Genomic DNA, 17,451 nt, shown 5'->3' with positions numbered 1-17,451 from the left:
GAAGGATCACTTTCCAAATACGGAAATTCAGCAACTACAATTAACTCGGAACATATTTGGCAACTACAAGTAACCAAACAATGCGATATAACTCAAAAATAGTCACAAGTTAATAAAATATATAGGTATACCATGTATGGAACAAAAAAACAAAAAAACAAAGAACAAGTACTAGTTAGATTCCTATTGTTGATATTTACTAGATTTCACAAATTCATTGTTCTACTTCTAGTTTTTTTTTTTTTCAAAGTGAATTTAACTAAGTGGCATATTTTTTTTGATAAAAAACTTTTGTTAGTGATAGTTTATAAAAAACTAATAAGAAAAAGAATGAGAAACGTTTCTTTGGTATCATTAGGAAATTCAAGTGGTAGTGTGCGAATATGAATGATAATTTCATGCCACTTTTAAATTTCATACAAGATTTGGTGAAGGATTGGAGCTACTCTTACATCAACAATACATTCTAGATCACTTTTCAGCAATGTTAAATTGAGAAAGCCGTGTTGGCCCTGGAGAACCACAGCAAGTATTTGTAGGAACACCTACCTTTTGGAATGATTCTCCTGCCAAAAGTGCTTGACTAACACCTTCAGGAGCTAATTTATATTCCTCCAGTGTGCCATTTTCCTATTAAGATACCAGTCACTATTTAACAAAATTGAAGGCTGCTGTAATAATAGAAACTTGAGTCATGTTGAACCATGTAAGTACATAAACCACATGAAAATTGATTAAACCCAAACAAAAAGAATCTTCAATGTAAATCTTCCACATTATTAAAATTAATCTTGTGTGCAGAATTATTTTATTTGCATTATTAAAATTTTCACTTCATAATATATTTTCACTTCGTAATCAGTCAGTTGACTCAATGAGCTGGAATAATAATGAAGTTATAATTCATTATATTAATTAATATTCATCTGCTCTATTAAAATGTCAAGTAGGCTGCAGAATTACTGTATGCAGAATTATTTTATTTGCCCTATAATTTTTAAAATTTTAATGTTCAAGCAAATAAAATCTGGTTTGAAACATGTGGAGGCTAAAAATTAGCAGAGCATTGTGTGGGTCGCAACTGGTAACAGCCCAATTGGGACAATAACGGTGTCCAATTTTACAGATTCATACAACATATTGATTATGCATAAAGTTAGCAGAAAAACAAAATTAAATAGATAAATCAAGAATGAAAACATTTGAAAGTAAAATTTGATAAAGTTTTTACATCATCAACAAATTTCATATTCATCATACTTGAAAACAAATATTTGAAAAGCTAGTAAAAAATATATCAAATAATTTTAATCCCAGAAGATATAAGCTGTTGAAATTCAAGAATACATGAAAAAATTGAGCAAATTAGAGGGCTTTCTCTCTCTGGTTCAGTCATTTAGATGAAAATTTTGACGTCCATTTTCCATATCCCACATTTGGATAAGAGTAATTTAAACACCAAAACCACAAAGAAAAGGACAGAAATTGAATTAAAAAGACAAAACAATGTAACAGGTTCTAGACTATCCTGAATAGAAATATAGACAATGTGAGAGTAGAAATATAACAGGTTCTAGACAATGTGAGAGTAGAAATATAGACCTCCTCAGTATGTTTCAATGACTATCCATTTGACTCCATGGATGTTCTGCAAAGCCATTACAGGTTATAGGGTTTCTTTTGTAGAAATACACTTGAGCCTACCCATGTGGGAAATTAGATGTCTCTGTTACATTCAGTGCATCTTGAAAATTTTGAGCTGTCTCTCTCTCTCTCTCTCAAAATGGTGATATAGTAAAATGGCTTTCACTTGTTTGTAAAACCCAAAAAAGTATTTCGAATACAATTGAAAAAACCAACCCAACACAACACAACGAGCACATAACCATCTAAAACAGACATATATGTAAAGGAATCATTTTCGAATAGTAGCAAATTAAGACATTGAAAGGAAGAAGACGAACCTAGACGAAACAATTAGACCCTTCTCATTTGGAATGCTTTTACCCAATAAACCTCATGAATGGCCGTTCACAGTCGCTCGTCACTCGTCGTTCACCGTCGTGGCTGCTCGTCACTCCGGCGAAGGCTGTCGTTCACCCTCGTCACTCTACGAAGGCCGTCGTCCACCACTATTTTGATTTTGAATGATTTTGATTTGAGGATTTTGGGGATCAGTGGATTGGGATTTTGGGGATTTTAGGGATTTCGGTTTCAGGGATTTTGATTTGAGGAATTTGGGGATTTTAGGGACTTCAACCGTGAATGAGATAGAAATAGCGGGATAAACCAAATATTCATTTATTTGCGACGGTATATTTCAACCGTCGCAAATGATCATGATTAACGAATGAAACGACGTCGTTTTATCCTTCGTTTTTTGGCGATGGGCTTCTGCCGTCACAGATGGTCCACCATTTGCGACGGTAACTTCTTACCGTCGCTAAATAATACGTTTGCGACGGTATACCGTGCGTCGCCAATGTTTTTGGAATTTTCTTTTTACAATCTTTAGCGACGGAATCATCCCCGTCGCAAAAGGCCATTTTTTTATCGACGGCAAACACACCCCGTCGCAAAAAACTTCTTTGGCGACAACAACTACAATGCATCGCAAAAAACCATTTTTTGCGACGGCAGTCATCCCGTCGCAAAAACCTCCGTGTTATTTGCCTGATTTTCTTGTAGTGTATGTTTTTATTTGTGATGCTTTTGATTGTGAATTATGTATTTATTTAATATCTTTGAGAGATAAGTTGACTGACTTGATCATCATAGTGCCCCTAGATAGACGAACCACCACGGTATTCTCATCTTTTTATTGGCAGGTGATTGGCTCAATCTATTTTGTCGGTGCTCTCCAACTGAGTTCCCTATTTGGTTGTGTGGTCGAAAATCAACACTCACAATAACTTAGATATATAATACACACCCTAAAATAAGATGTGTATTATAAAATTTTTATTTTATCATATAATATGTCACTAATGTATTGATTTCACAGCATCATCTTTTACATCTTGTAGCAATCACATGACATTATATTCAAATTTTTATATTTAAATTTAAAAATATTACAAATTTAAGAGGTGAAAAAATTGTTGTTAGGTTTTTGTAACAATATTCAAAAATTGTTGTTAGGTTTTTGTAAATTGCAGTGAAGCCTGGTAGTGACTATGAGGTAACCTTTTCCTCATGTCAAAAGACAAATACAGAGGGATAAGTAGAGGAAATGCAAATAGATGGTAGGGGGAGCATTCACATTTATTCAACAAATACTTCTTGATCACTGGATGTTTGACTTTTTTCAGTCATTCGCATATTCTCTTATCGAAGATCTAGCCATCAGATCACTACTAGGTTTTGAATCTAATGTTTGTCGAACTCCAATAGCCACACACACACTTTTATCATGGGATCTATGATTTTCACACGTTGCATCACATTCTTTCATGAGAAATCTTCTAGAGGTTGTGCACATTGTGTTTCCAAGTAAATGTATTTCTTGGATATTCTTGTGCGTTTTTAAAATATAAATATGAAATTCCTTACTTGCTCAACCATATTATTTTTGTCTTTTCCTTTTTGTTCATTGTTTTTCGTGCTTGTGGTTGGTTTTAGTGAGGGGGAGTTTGGTAAATCATTGTAGGAGAGTTTATTTAGCATGAATTTACATTGATTGGTTTTGAAAGGGAGATTGGTGTAAATTGGTTTGCATGTTGCTATGTATTGCTTATTGCTCGCATGCTATTGATTATTATATCAACATGTCCTTACTTGTGTGGTTTATGCTCTTGCTTTACTTAACTGAGCTTCCTTTGACAATTCATGACAAAAAGGGAGAGAATTTTATAGGAGAATTTGTTGAGAATTTTTTTAGTGTGGTTGCATGTTTAAAATTTTCATCTATTCATGCTGCATGTTGTTTAAAAAAATTTTCATCTATTCATGCTTCAAGATAATCTTGTTTGCTTTCATATACTCTTGTGTTACTAATAGTTGTTTTGCAGATCATTGCATTAATAGTTGTTTTGCAGATATTGACCTTAAGAAAGCTATCTTGGTTGGTTGGAATGGGTTGGGGTGTTTAGGATTTTCTTTGTTAGGTGTGTTTTGTCTCGGAATTACCAAAGGAAGAGATTGTTAGGTTTTTATAATTAGTAATCCCGTTTGACAAAACTCGTTTCAGTTGTAATTTTATTCACTCTTTTGTTTAAGTGAGGATGTGAGTGTTTGGATGTGAATCCAACCTGAATTTTGGCTATGCATATGAGTTTGTGATTTTGAGCTTGTTATATTTGTCACTTGACTATGTACAGGGAAAGGAGTTTGTGATTTAGAAAAGATGTGATATGTAGTTTGTGATCTGGGAAAGGTGTTTCACCGTTGGAACGGTGAAATGTCCACTAGAATGGTCGGCTTTACTCACACCGCTCAAGCGGTGAAGTGTGCACTCAAGCGGTCTTCGCGATTCTATTTATTATAAAGTGCACCGTATGTTGTTTTTAGGGTTTAAGCCGTCCAAATTCTGGGAGAACAAAGCTACTCAGGTTTTATATGTTGGAGGGTATTTTTATAAGTGTTTCCTTTATGATTTGAAAGTAATTTGTGGATCTACAAGTTTCATATTGGTACCATCAAGGGGTTTGTGTTTATTCTTTTATCCACAAAAGAGAGAGAGGTGTTCTTTAGTGGATTTCGGAAAATTTAGGCCTGAAATTTTTGTGGATTCCAAAGTGGCTCATCGTTGTGTATTCAACATTAGCATTGTGAATTCAACGTTGGGCAAGACGATTCCGATGAGAAGAATGTCGTAGAAGAGGCACATCGGGGTCGGTTCAATTGGAGCGTGGATTCGCTAGGTAGTTGATGGTATGCATGTGTAATTTCTTTTTATCCTCTTAGTGGATTATTTTGTAGTTTTGGTTGGTGATTTTTATCACAATTGGGGACGTTCTAATTGTGATTTTTTTTATGTTAAATCGTTGTGTCGTAATATTTTTGATTGTTTGATTGAGATTGGTATTCATTACTTAAAATTAAAATATAATCACAAATCAATAAAGAAATTATTTAAAATTTTCAGGTGTAAAATTCATTCCATAAGGCAACAAATGTCATTTTCTTTCTTGGTCCTTTTTTGGTAGGACAAACCAATAGTGCCTTAATATATGTGAATAATCATATTAGTGGCCACCGCAAAAATTTTTATTGATGAGGTCGGTTAAAAAAAATTATGGCGACATTTGGTTTAATTTTTAAATTTAAGTTGGATCAAAAAAATTAACAAATATGTTTGGTTAATCAATTTTTAAAACTCTTTTTAACATTATTTTTTCTCTCTTCTCTCTCCTTCTCTTTTATTTATTTATTTATTATTTATTAATAAATCAATCGATTAATTTTTCTTTCTCCTCTCTCATTTTCTCACAATCTACACATCAGTCAATCAAATTTTCTATTACACCCATCTATTTAACTTCAAAAAATAAAAAATAAAAATAAAACTATAAATCCTTCCGAAATTATTTTTAAGAATTATAATCAAACAAATTTTTAATTTTTAAAACTCTTTAAAAAAACTAAACCAAATAGAACCCAAGTTTTAAAATTTTTATTAAAAACAAGTTAAGTTAATTAACATTTGAACTTATTTAAACTTCTCTACCTTCAAATAATAAAGTTTTAATAAAATACTATCATCTTAACAAAATAAAATAAAAAAATATTAAAACATACATAAATTATCGTATTTGATTATATGTCATTTTTTTGTAATTATTATAATAACCTCATTGTCAATAGTGTCCAACACATCTTTATATTTATATATATGCGTATATATCTCATTTGGTTTAAGTCTTGAGAAAAAGTATATAACAAAGAAGAATTAGGTTCCAAATGAGTTTTGATTTCTAATGGACGAGGTCCCATATATATTTTTTAATGGGATCAATAAGTTATTAAATAGTTTTTTTTTTATCATAATTAAAGTAAAATGGGTACTTGATATTTACTTAAAATACGAATTATTTATTGTGATTTGAAAAATTAAAAATATCCTTTTATCAATATTTTTTATTTAACCGAATTAATTGAAAATATAAAATTTTTAACTACTCTCTTATACAATAATAAAGTTACTTGAATTAATAATTGAAATAAATTTCTAATATCATTAAAAACTCTTAATTGATATGATAATTTATTAATAATAAGGATAACTTGTTATGAAATTAGAAATTTGAAGGGGTGAGATATCCTTTCTAAAATTACATGAAGCTATTTGCATTTTAAACAACTTTTAAGAGAAAAATATTAGAAAATCCCATATGGGAATGAACTTTCGTTTGGGAAGTGGGTTGGTTTTTTGACTTTTTAATTTTTTTGGTTATTTTAGCTTGGGCTAAAAAGTTTGGTTTGGGAAGGGTTTTTTGACTTTTTGGCTTTTTTGACTTTTTTCGTGAGAGAAGAGTGTAATGATTATGGGTTGGATGTGATGTTTTATTTTTTGTGGCTAAAATAGCCTATTTTGTCTTTTGTGGCTAAAATAGCCAAAAAAGCCTAGAAAAACTCTTCCCAAATGGACCCCAATTACTTCAACCAATCTCATGAATTTTCTAATACAATGATAGGTCTTATTTATTTTGACAACCTTACTGTGAGATCCCAATTTGAATTTTGGTATGATTTGACAAATAGTTCTACACTTCCTCATTGGAGGATGCCGTCATAGGGAAGTTTGATCCAATTTTTGAATCACATTTCCGTCACCCAAACGTAACACTGTAACATAATACTTTAATGTAATACATAAAAAATTTCTTTGTGTATTTTTCTCCAGCATAACATTCCAAACGTAACAATTCAAAATAGCACACTAAGAAAAATATAAATATATATTTTTCTCAAATATAACACTCCAATAAATAGCAATAATTAAGAAGATTATAATAACAAATAAGTTATTATACATTTAAAAAAATTAAATAGATCAAAAAAAATTATGAAACTAACTAAAATATAATTCTAACATATAGAATTTATCAACAACTCTCACAAATTTTAAAGATATACTTATAATTTACTTAAATAAAAAAATCAAGAATTTTTTATAAGGCGAAGGGTAGATGCCACTCCCATCACCCTCTTCATGGAGTCGGCCCTGCACAAAGTCATACCCCACTCACTATACCCTTCAGATAACGATTACGCATGTGACAATATATTAATGTTTCGTTTGGTTTTTCTATATATGTCAGCAGTGACGGAGTTAGAAAATTAAATTAGAAGGGATATTTATTAATTATATTATTGAAAAATTTTATAAAAATATTTAACGCAAGTTTTTACGATTGATTTCGAGGAACATAAAAAAAAATAATGTTATTTATAACTAGTGTATCATGGACAATATAAAAAAATATGGATATAAGTCTTAAAATAAATTATATGATGATAAAAAAAAATTTATACAAAATTTGATAAAAAATTCAATATAATGGTAATACTACATCATCATTAGTATGTGATATCACCAACTAATAGTAAATAAACACATAGAGAGTGAATCTCACATGTCAGATGTAACTAACAATCTAATAAATTTCATATCTTTGTAGTGAGATTCGTTATACTTGTATGTCAATAATAATGACATCACCGTTACATTCAAAATTTTTCATAAAATTTTCATAGATGATATGGTTTATAAAAGTTTCTTCATTTTCATTCAAAACAATCATTATTGTTTTCATAATTTTTAAAATGTCATTGACATTTCACTCTAATAATATTTTTGTAATTTTTTTTTAAAAAAATATTTTCTTTATATTTGCAACAAAACAACAACAATAACGCCCAATTAGTACACATTAATATCTGTTTGGGAGGAGAAAAATTAAGTACACACCTAACCTTTGACATAATACACAAAGTGGTGGTCCCAAGACTTGAACCCATAACCTTAAGGTTATTAGGCCAAGTTTTAACCATTAAATCAATAATCACCCTCTTTCTTTATATTTGCAAAAAAAAAAAAAAAAAAACAAAAAAACAAAAAATTTCCCAAAATTCAAGGGGAGGCGCGTGACCTCCTCGTCTTTAGTTGCCTCCGCCACTGCATGTTAGATATATTAATGATTCGTTTGGTGTCACGATCCGAACCTGCCCCTATGGGTTAAGGACGTAACCGGCCAGTAATCCTGAGATTACCTGCGGCCTCAAACCAAAATAGACATAACTCAACAGAGTAAAGGGGCCAAACGGAAGCAATAATAAAAAACTTTGTCCATAAAGCCGTGCTTATATGCACTTCAAAACAAACCATACTCATATACGTTAATAACCCACGTCAAAAGTACAGTATCATAAAATTCTTTACAGACAAGATCATCCAACTAAGTCAACCCATGACAGACTATTTACAAATATACATAAAGTCCTTGCTAGCAAGACAAAATATAGTTACATAACAAAATGGCAAGGATAGGTCTCGTGCGTGAGACACAAGGCTGATTTTCTCAAACTCATGTTGTTCCTGGCAGACTTCATTGGGGCTGGATTTGGACTTCCCTCGGCTCACCTACAAACACATGAATGAGCGTGAGCGATAGCCCAGTGAATAATATCAAATACAGAAGTCATATAAACAATATGTAAGACAACATACGCCAAACGGCCTTGGGCCCAATTCATATTCCTACTTAACATATGTACATTTATGCAAGGTTTAGATCGAGTGACTGTAGTTCCAAACATACTGGCCTTTAGCCCATTCATTTATGTCAAAACGGCCTTTGGCCCATTCATTTATGTCATAACGGCCTTTGGCCCATATACTTGTGGCAAAACGGCCTTCGGCCCACTCATTCGTGTCAAAACGGCCTTCGGCCCACTCATTCATGTCAAAACGACCTTCGGTCCATCCATATATGTCAAAACGGCCTTCGGTCTGTTCATGTACATCAAAATGACCTTTGGTCCAGTCATTTCTATCAAAACGACCTTCGGTCCATTCATTTCTATCAAAACGACCTCCGGTCCATTCATTACTATCAAAACGACCTTTGGTCCACTCATCTCTATCAAGACGACCTCTGGTCCATTCATTTCTATCAAAACGCCCTTAGGTCCAATTATTTTCATGTCAGATTTTTGTCCACAATCCCAATCAGCAAATCATAAAGCTTATAAGGGAATAAACAATTGGACATTCACAATTATTCGAATATCGATATTACTCACAGTGATCGGCTTGTGGATTTGCCCTGGAGCTTGACCCTACACATTTCATGAACACAAGAGGGTCACTAACAGTTCAATCCGTTCTTTGATTCACATATTCCTCTTTAGGCTTTATTCTTATCTTATTAACTCATTTACAATGCTTAGCATATGCCTAAGAGTGCTTACAAGTGAAAGAGAACGGAAAACGAAATACAGAACGAGCATACAAAATTTCAGAGAACAGGGTCCCCGCTCGAGCGTCAACTTCCCCGCTCGAGCAGACCCTTAAGGCCTGCAAAAGTACTGGTTGCATGAAAAATACGCTCGAGCGTGGGATAGAGCGCTCGAGCGGAAGGCCTGTCTACAAAAGTTCCCCGCTCGAGCGTGAAATATCACGCTCGAGCGGACATCCAACTCTGCAAAAAGTGCTGAGAGCATGATTTTCCAGCTCGAGCGGCTCTTTCCCCGCTCGAGTGGACATAAAAAATCTGGGTTTTCCAAATTGAGTTCTTGAGCTCCAATTCGAATTCTTAGCTACATTACTTGCATGCAATGGCCCAAATCTCAAATATAATCATACTAACATGGCACCAATGCAAGATTATAACATCATGAGGCTCAATTTCTTGATTTATCTACTTGCATGTCCCAAAATATGCCATACTCAACACCAACATAACAAACTCATGCATTCAAGCTCATATCTTCTCAAGTTGTACATGCATGTGATGAATTAGCCACATTCTCAACTTAGATGCACAATTGGTGATCAAAACATGAGTTTCAACTACAATTTACATGGATCATACCCCTTTGAGTTCAAAACATGCAATGTTCAAGACAATCACACACATGCATGCATATATGGGTCTTCATTATAACGAATTCAACTTAATTTCCTTATGATCAGACAATTCCATGCTCTAGATCCTCTTTCAACCTTGAATTCACAAAATGATAGTTAAAAATTTACATGAACTACTCACCAAGGAGTTTAATCTTCACACTCTATGGCAATTCTTGTGTTATCTTCAAGGCATTCAAGGATCAAGAGCAAAACTTAGATTTTTCTCCCCTCCCTCTCTCTAATAGCCGGCCCTCCTCTTCTCTTAGAGTTGATCAGCCAAAATCAATGTAAAGGGAAGGAATTGGTTTTAATAAGGTTTATAATAGCCCCTCTCACATATTATTTCAACATAAAATAATTGGGTACTCAATTCATCAATTAAATCAATTTAATCTGACCAGAATCAATTTCTAATTAAATTTCACCATAGGTTCTAAAAATTATGCTAATCCAAATGGCATAATCAATTTCGGGTTCTGTAGCCGATAAGGCCCTCAATTTAATTTTCAAAGCAGATTATTCAAACAGATATTCCTACGGTGAACAGATAAAACTTCAAAATCACATATATTCATATAATGGCACATAAAATCATGCTAAACACCTAATCATACTCAAATTAAGGACCAATTAGCATATTACGGAACAGGGATATCACATTTGGTGTTTTTTATGAGGTAGTTAAAAAAACAAAAAAAAAACAAAAAAACAAAAAAATTTCCAAAGGCACGTGACCCCCTCGTCCTTGGTTACCTCCGCCACTGCATGTTAGATATATTAATGATTCGTTTGGTGTTTTTTATGAGGTAGTTAAAAAAAATAAAAATTGATCGTTTTTAATTTTTTAAAAATAATTTTTTTACTTTAATTAATAATTATAAAGAAATAATTAATTAATATATACGATATAATCATGTATTATTGAGATTAAATTTTAAATTTTTAAACTTTTTTTCCGCAGAAAATTAGAAAGTCACTTCTGAAATGACTTCCAAATTTGCAACTAGCTAGAAAAAAGTTGCCACCATCTAAAAGTTGATAACAAATTTTATATATTAATCCACAAAAAACTTATATTAAATTACAAAATGTCTATTTATATTCAGAAGAAAAAAAAAAATCAGAAAGTTACAATTTCACGTCAAATTTATAGATTTAATTTGTGAAACCACTCTCTGAGTGATTCTTGGCCTTCAATTTAAATTCGGAATAGATTTCTTATTGATAGAATTTTATATAAAATTAAGTGACTGGATTGAAACGTTTTTTCATTTAAACACATAACACTCATCATTTTAATTATAATATATGAATATAGTATTATCACATTTAAACAAACTATGTATAAAATTTCTGATGGTTGCTATTTTGCCAAAGGGTCCGGACCGTCTCCAGTCTAGATCTGAGATAGTATAGTCCAGTTCAGTCCATTAGACCCACTTATGAATCTTTTTTCGATAATTTGAACCGTTCACATTTTAGGATTTGTTAAGTATATTATTCTTGTAAAAAATCACGTCAATTAGATAACAGATATTATGTATTCAAATCACTTTTGTCCTAAAAAAATAGACGGTTAGAAAATTAACAGTTAATAAAAAAGTGATCCAAAAGCATAGTATCCGTTATCCGATCGAAGTGATTTTTTATATAGATAATTTACTCAACAAACCTTAAAATGTTAATGATTTGAATTATAAAAAATAAGCCAAAAGTGAGCCCAATGACCCTCCAGTCCAGATGGTGGACTGGAAGCAAGCCCCACCTTTGCGAGAAATATGAAATTAAAAGTCAAGTGTTTTGGATCTAATCTTCTAATTTTGATTTTTTTTTTTCTTTTCAATTATCTCTCAAAATTTAAAATGGAAAGGACTTGGGCTTATAATGTACTTTATCTGCAAAAATATAGGGGAAATTACTGTACAAAGAATGTTTCAAAAATTAATTACAAAGTTATGGAGAAGTATATGAATTTACTTTTTAATATATGTGAAGTTATCATTAATTTAAAAATAATTTTTTAAACCCCATTGGAATGAAATTTTTCCAAAAATATTTGTGTTATTATATAAAGTTTGCATCTCACTCAGTGTAGATACGCTTTTTTTTTTCTTTTTTTTTTTTAATTTCTAAAAATACCCATAAGAAAGAATAGTTACGTAAAAGAACGGCTAGTAATGTTCTAGATTTCAATTTTTTATTAATTGAAAAAAAAAAAAAAACTCACAGCTACCGTACAAGATCATTCTATTACGGAAAATTCTATTTTAAAAACTCTCATATTATATGTATCTTTAGTTATGTCATTTTTTTCTTTAATTATGACTAATTTTTTTTCTTTAATTATAACATTATTTTGAAATATTTGCTTATGACTTTTTTGTATTTGGTTGTGACTTTTTTTTTTTTTTTTTAGTTATGACTCAAAAATTATAAAATTATGTTATTTTCTTCCGTAATTATAAGGTATATATAATACACATACCGGTGTGCTTACCTTTCAAATATATATAATTTGAATTTTACAAGTCAGATGATGGAGCAATCATTAAAGAAATTTCTTCACTTAAATTCTATATCATATGCATTATGTTACATATTTTTATAGTATATAATATGTATTTTATGATAAATATTAAATAATTTTTTGATAAAGTTACGATAATTTATATTTTAAAAATAGAATTACACTTTTTTTTTTGGTAATATTACATATTTTTGTAGTAATGTTACGCATTTTATATTACCACAAAATGCATAATTTTATTTTTAATAATAAATATCACAAAAATATCACAAAAATACATAATATCACTACTAAAAAAACCACTTTTTGCGACCGCTATAAACCGTCGCAAATAATAAAAAACAGTCGCAAAAGACTTTTTGCGACGGCCCATGCGACGGCAAATGGGGGTCGCGAATATGGGGGTGGCAAATACTTTTGCGACGGCAAAACAACGGTCGCAAATTATTTGCGACCACCTAAACTACTTATGGCGACCGCTATTTTGCCGTCGCAAAAAACAAAGAAAAACACTAACATAATCTTTGGCGACCATCTTGTTACCGTCGCAAAAAAGTATTAAAACATAGTGAACATAGGTCAAGATCCTGACCTTTGCAAATAACAATGACAAAGAATCTGGAAACTCACCTGTAGCTATGATAAGAAATACCAGAAATGGTAAAGACAAAAAGCTGTTATAGAACATGATCTCGACTGATGAAAGTCCGTCCTCTGCACCAGACTTCTCCACCAACACAAGGTACATGGTCTGCATATGCAAGCATATCACAAGCTCAAGCAACAAGGCTCCAAAATGATTTTATGAGCACTTGTTATTCACAAATTTCAATAAGAAAAGTCCAAGACCAAACCTGGAAGAAAACAGAAGTAAAGGCCATGCTATATCCAACAAGGTCAAAAGAAAAATCTCCCAGCGCTGCAATCATAACCCCAGCAGCAGTCAATACTACCGAAAGAATTACCTGAAATAAGATAGAGATGCAAACAGCCTTATTAATTTAAAAAATAATAAAATAAAAAAACAGGAACAAAAAATCATTGCTGTCTGCCGAACCAATAGTCGTTAAGACGTTTTAATGCACTGTATGTGTGTCCACATGCTGCAAGACTAACAATCACGTTTTTTATCACGTTTCTAGGCAGTTTGGTGTAGCACTTCTGAATTAATGACACTTCAAAAGACTCGGAGGAAAATTAAATTTAAGCCCAAACATATTAAGATGATTAGGCACTAGAAACAATATATGAACAAATAAATAAATAAGAAAGTTGACCAAGGTCATAAGGTAAGGTCAAAGGGACAAAATTCAACAAATATGTAATAAATATAACACGATGCTAGAAAATTCATCATTTTTGTTTGGGTGGGGTAAAGTTATTTGCTTACCTGTTCTTTCAAGAAAATATTTCATCCGAACACTTTACGAAAAGAAAGAAATAGAGAAAAAGTTTCATCCGAAGACGTACCAAATCAATGGAAGCCAAAGAAGATGACCATGCCGGTAATTACTTGATAAGAACATAATTTTAACAAATCAGAATGATGGACTTTCTTACTTGCTTACATAACCTAGTAGCCACAACAACATAACATGCAGAGACTAAAAATTGCAAATATTATATGCAATGTTTTGATCAAGTCACAGCATCATCTTCAAAATTAAAGTATAATATTCATTAGAACTTTGAATGTGCCATATCCAAAAATTTAGAAGAAAAAGGCCACTCCATATTGCTAATTCTGGTCCTAGTTAATATAAGTTTTAAACTGCTTGGATTTGAAAATTTTCTCTTAAAAATGTTAGGTAAAAAACACTAAGGAGCATAGTTTATCTTGAAATCTTAGAGCAGCCATGAACTTTGAAAGTTTTCATCAAACTTGGACTTGAAAACTAACATTAGTGCCCCATGGCTTATCTCATAAGCACGCTTCTAAGTGAGAATGTCTATCCTAACAATGCTTGCTCACAAAACTAATTTAATCACAATCAATCAATCCAATCATGCTAAAACTAATTTAAAATCCTACAACTCAGTTATAGATAGTGAGAAAACACGCATCGATTAGTTTGAAATGAAGGCATTGAGGTCGTTGTCTAACCTTTAAATCAATGAAATAACTGTCAACATTAAGTCTCTCAGAAGTCCTTGTACGCTAGCTGAGTTAGGTTTGGGCTTGACCTGTAATGACAGAAACGAGAGTTAAAAAAATATTAGATCTAGAATTTTTTCTTTCCTAAATAGAACATGTCTGGTTGATATTCAAAGCACATGTAGCAGCCATGAAATGAACAGCATATTCAACAATTTTGCAGAGAGAAGTAATTTGAACAATTCAAGCGATGAAGTGTTTCCAGTAAGGAGCTTCCAAATTACTGTCAACAAGTCCGGTGGAGGACCGTTAACTGAGTCAAAGAAAGGATGTGAAGACCTTTTTCCATCACAAATTTTCCATCAACTTTCTTACCCAAAAGTAAAAACCCCAATAACAGAGTGATCATTTTCAATAATCAATTGCACCATCAACAATTATCATAGATAAAACAATTACTTTCTCTTAATAATTATGTGAAGAACATAAACTGAAAGTATCTATAAAAAGCTTGAAGATCTACACCTTCCTTTAAAAGCTCATATGCCTAATATCAACAAGCAGTACAGAAAATGATGGATCATAATTTTCTCATAAAATGAAAGGTCTTTTCGAACACTCCATGGTTTTGATCATAATTTGGGCATAGCGTCATGGTTTTGTTTCTAGTTAAAATTAGTTAGGTGGAGAGTGGTATTCGCACAGAGCGATGTGGGATTCAATGCTATAGGTTAATTTTGGTGCTTGAATGGACGAGATCCTTGCGATCATCGAAAAATTCTGAGAAAACTAAGGATATGTAACTTTCAAACAGAGAAATTTGACTACTTTTCTTGCCAAATGAGTTAGAAATTTTAATTGATGAAAATTTAAGGCCTATGGTACCTAGAGAGTAGACTCAGCAGAAGTGACACATAACTTCAACAAAAAAAAAAATACCAAATTCATGAAGATGTACACATACACACCAGAACTCAAAATCTTCATGATGAAGAAAACATAGAACTCCATAGTCACCTCTTGAACGCTTGAAATTCCTCCGAAGAAACAGACCAGTAGCTAAAGAACGATGAGCAGGTAAAACACAAGCTGAACTTGCAGCGATCATGGTAAAAAAATAAAAAATAAAAAAAAATCCCTAGTACAATACAATACAATACAAACAACAATAACACAACTCAAAATTCGAAATTCAACGAACGAATATTCCGCCAAAATTCAGAGGCGGTCACCGAATAACCGTGGTCTCATACATGCATCAATGTCCCCTGTAAACACACCTCCTCAAGATCAACCAACACAAATCTCAAAAGAAACCCCTCAATTTCAAAATCCGCATAGTTTGATCACAAAAAAACAAAAAAATTACCACTAAAACTCACCTCTGTATGTCTAGGCTTCGCCGGAAACCCCTGCTCCTGAATCTCTGCAGAAATGAGAGAGAAGGAAGAAATGAAGTCAGAAGGAAACGCAAACTTCCATGGGCGGAAATGAAAGAAAAGCTTACACAGCGATATAGCTAATGAAAGATTCAGCAGTGTTAGTTAACTCTCATCAAAGACCTCGTGCAAAACGAGTGAGAAAGAAAAATCCACGAAACATCAGTCAACAAACCCTCAGCTATTATTCCATCTTCTATTGATCTATAACACACTCAAAAATCCCCAAATTTGTCAAATTAAAATCAACAGTGACTCAATGCTTAACACAAAAATACACACGCACATATATATATATATATATATATATATATACACATTTCGAGAGTAGAGATTTGAAGCAAAATTGCAAACCAAAGAAATATGAGATTGTCGGAGTCGAAGAGTTCAAGATCTTGAGGAAGTTGAGGACGTCTACTTCGATTCTTGCTCGGACCTCAACAAAATAAATTCAATTTCAAACATTGATATTCACAACATATACATAATATATATAGAGGTACATATACATGTATAGTAGAGGTGCTAATTTGAGAAGATCAAAGGAGAGAGAGCACGAGATTGAGAGAAAGAGAGAAAGCGAGATTGAGGAAGAGAGAGAGAGAGAGAGAGAGAGAGAGAGAGGAGAGATTCATACCAGTCGTATTACTGTGAGACCGATAGAGAGCGAGAGAAAGAGAACAATCGGTGTTTATGGAGGGGCTAGGGCAAGTATAAAGAAAAAGGGAAAATAAATAGAAGAAAATAAGGGGGTAAATTGATTATTTGCGACGGCTAACCAGATGGTCGCAAATTATATAGTAGCAAAAAGTCAATTTTCTAGTAGTGATAAACGTATATATGGTATACATTCATGTTAGGATCTCAACATAACAGAACTTGAGAGGTCCGTAGGATCCGACATGGGTCTCATTTCGATACAATGTATAATGTTCATAAAAAATTTAGAGTGATCCGATAATCGTAACATTTTTATTTTATCGCATTTGTCTAAAAAAAAAACGAATGGTCTATTTCAAATATGTATTTGTTGCTCATTTATTTTTTCTAGACTAATGTGATAAAATAAAAAAGTAACAATTATCGGATCGCTCTACATTTTTTTCATGGATAATATATATTGCGAATCCTATAAAATGAACAGTTTGAATTATCAAAACGGGATCCATGTTGGGCTTTACGAGCCTTACAAGTTCTATCATTTTTATTCACCCAAAAAAAAGTTCTATCATTTTAAAATCTCTTAACATCAGTGAAGCTGAATTCCCATAACAATTCCCCTTTTGTGTATTGTAGACACCCCATTTTGACCGGC

The 17,451-nt window shown here is 32.2% G+C and overlaps 1 protein-coding gene across 1 annotated transcript; it reads right to left on the bottom strand.

Moving 5' to 3' along the window:
- Nucleotides 1-471: 471 nt before the first annotated feature.
- On the bottom strand, nt 472-16,827 carry LOC114315258 (uncharacterized; the record flags this gene model as incomplete). The annotated part of the gene is made up of 6 exons (XM_082876854.1): nt 472-630; nt 13,195-13,353; nt 13,457-13,567; nt 16,080-16,123; nt 16,491-16,572; nt 16,774-16,827. Coding segments are annotated over 6 exons (609 nt in total), but the record flags the coding sequence as incomplete, so codon positions are not given.
- Nucleotides 16,828-17,451: the final 624 nt, after the last annotated feature.

The sequence above is a fragment of the Camellia sinensis genome, chromosome 6, assembly GCF_055761805.1.
Source record: "Camellia sinensis isolate YWXY chromosome 6, ASM5576180v1, whole genome shotgun sequence".
NCBI classification, from domain to species: Eukaryota; Viridiplantae; Streptophyta; class Magnoliopsida; order Ericales; family Theaceae; genus Camellia; species Camellia sinensis.
The sequence above is the reverse complement of the archived record's forward strand: the minus strand, read 5'-3'. Positions and strand labels throughout refer to the sequence as shown.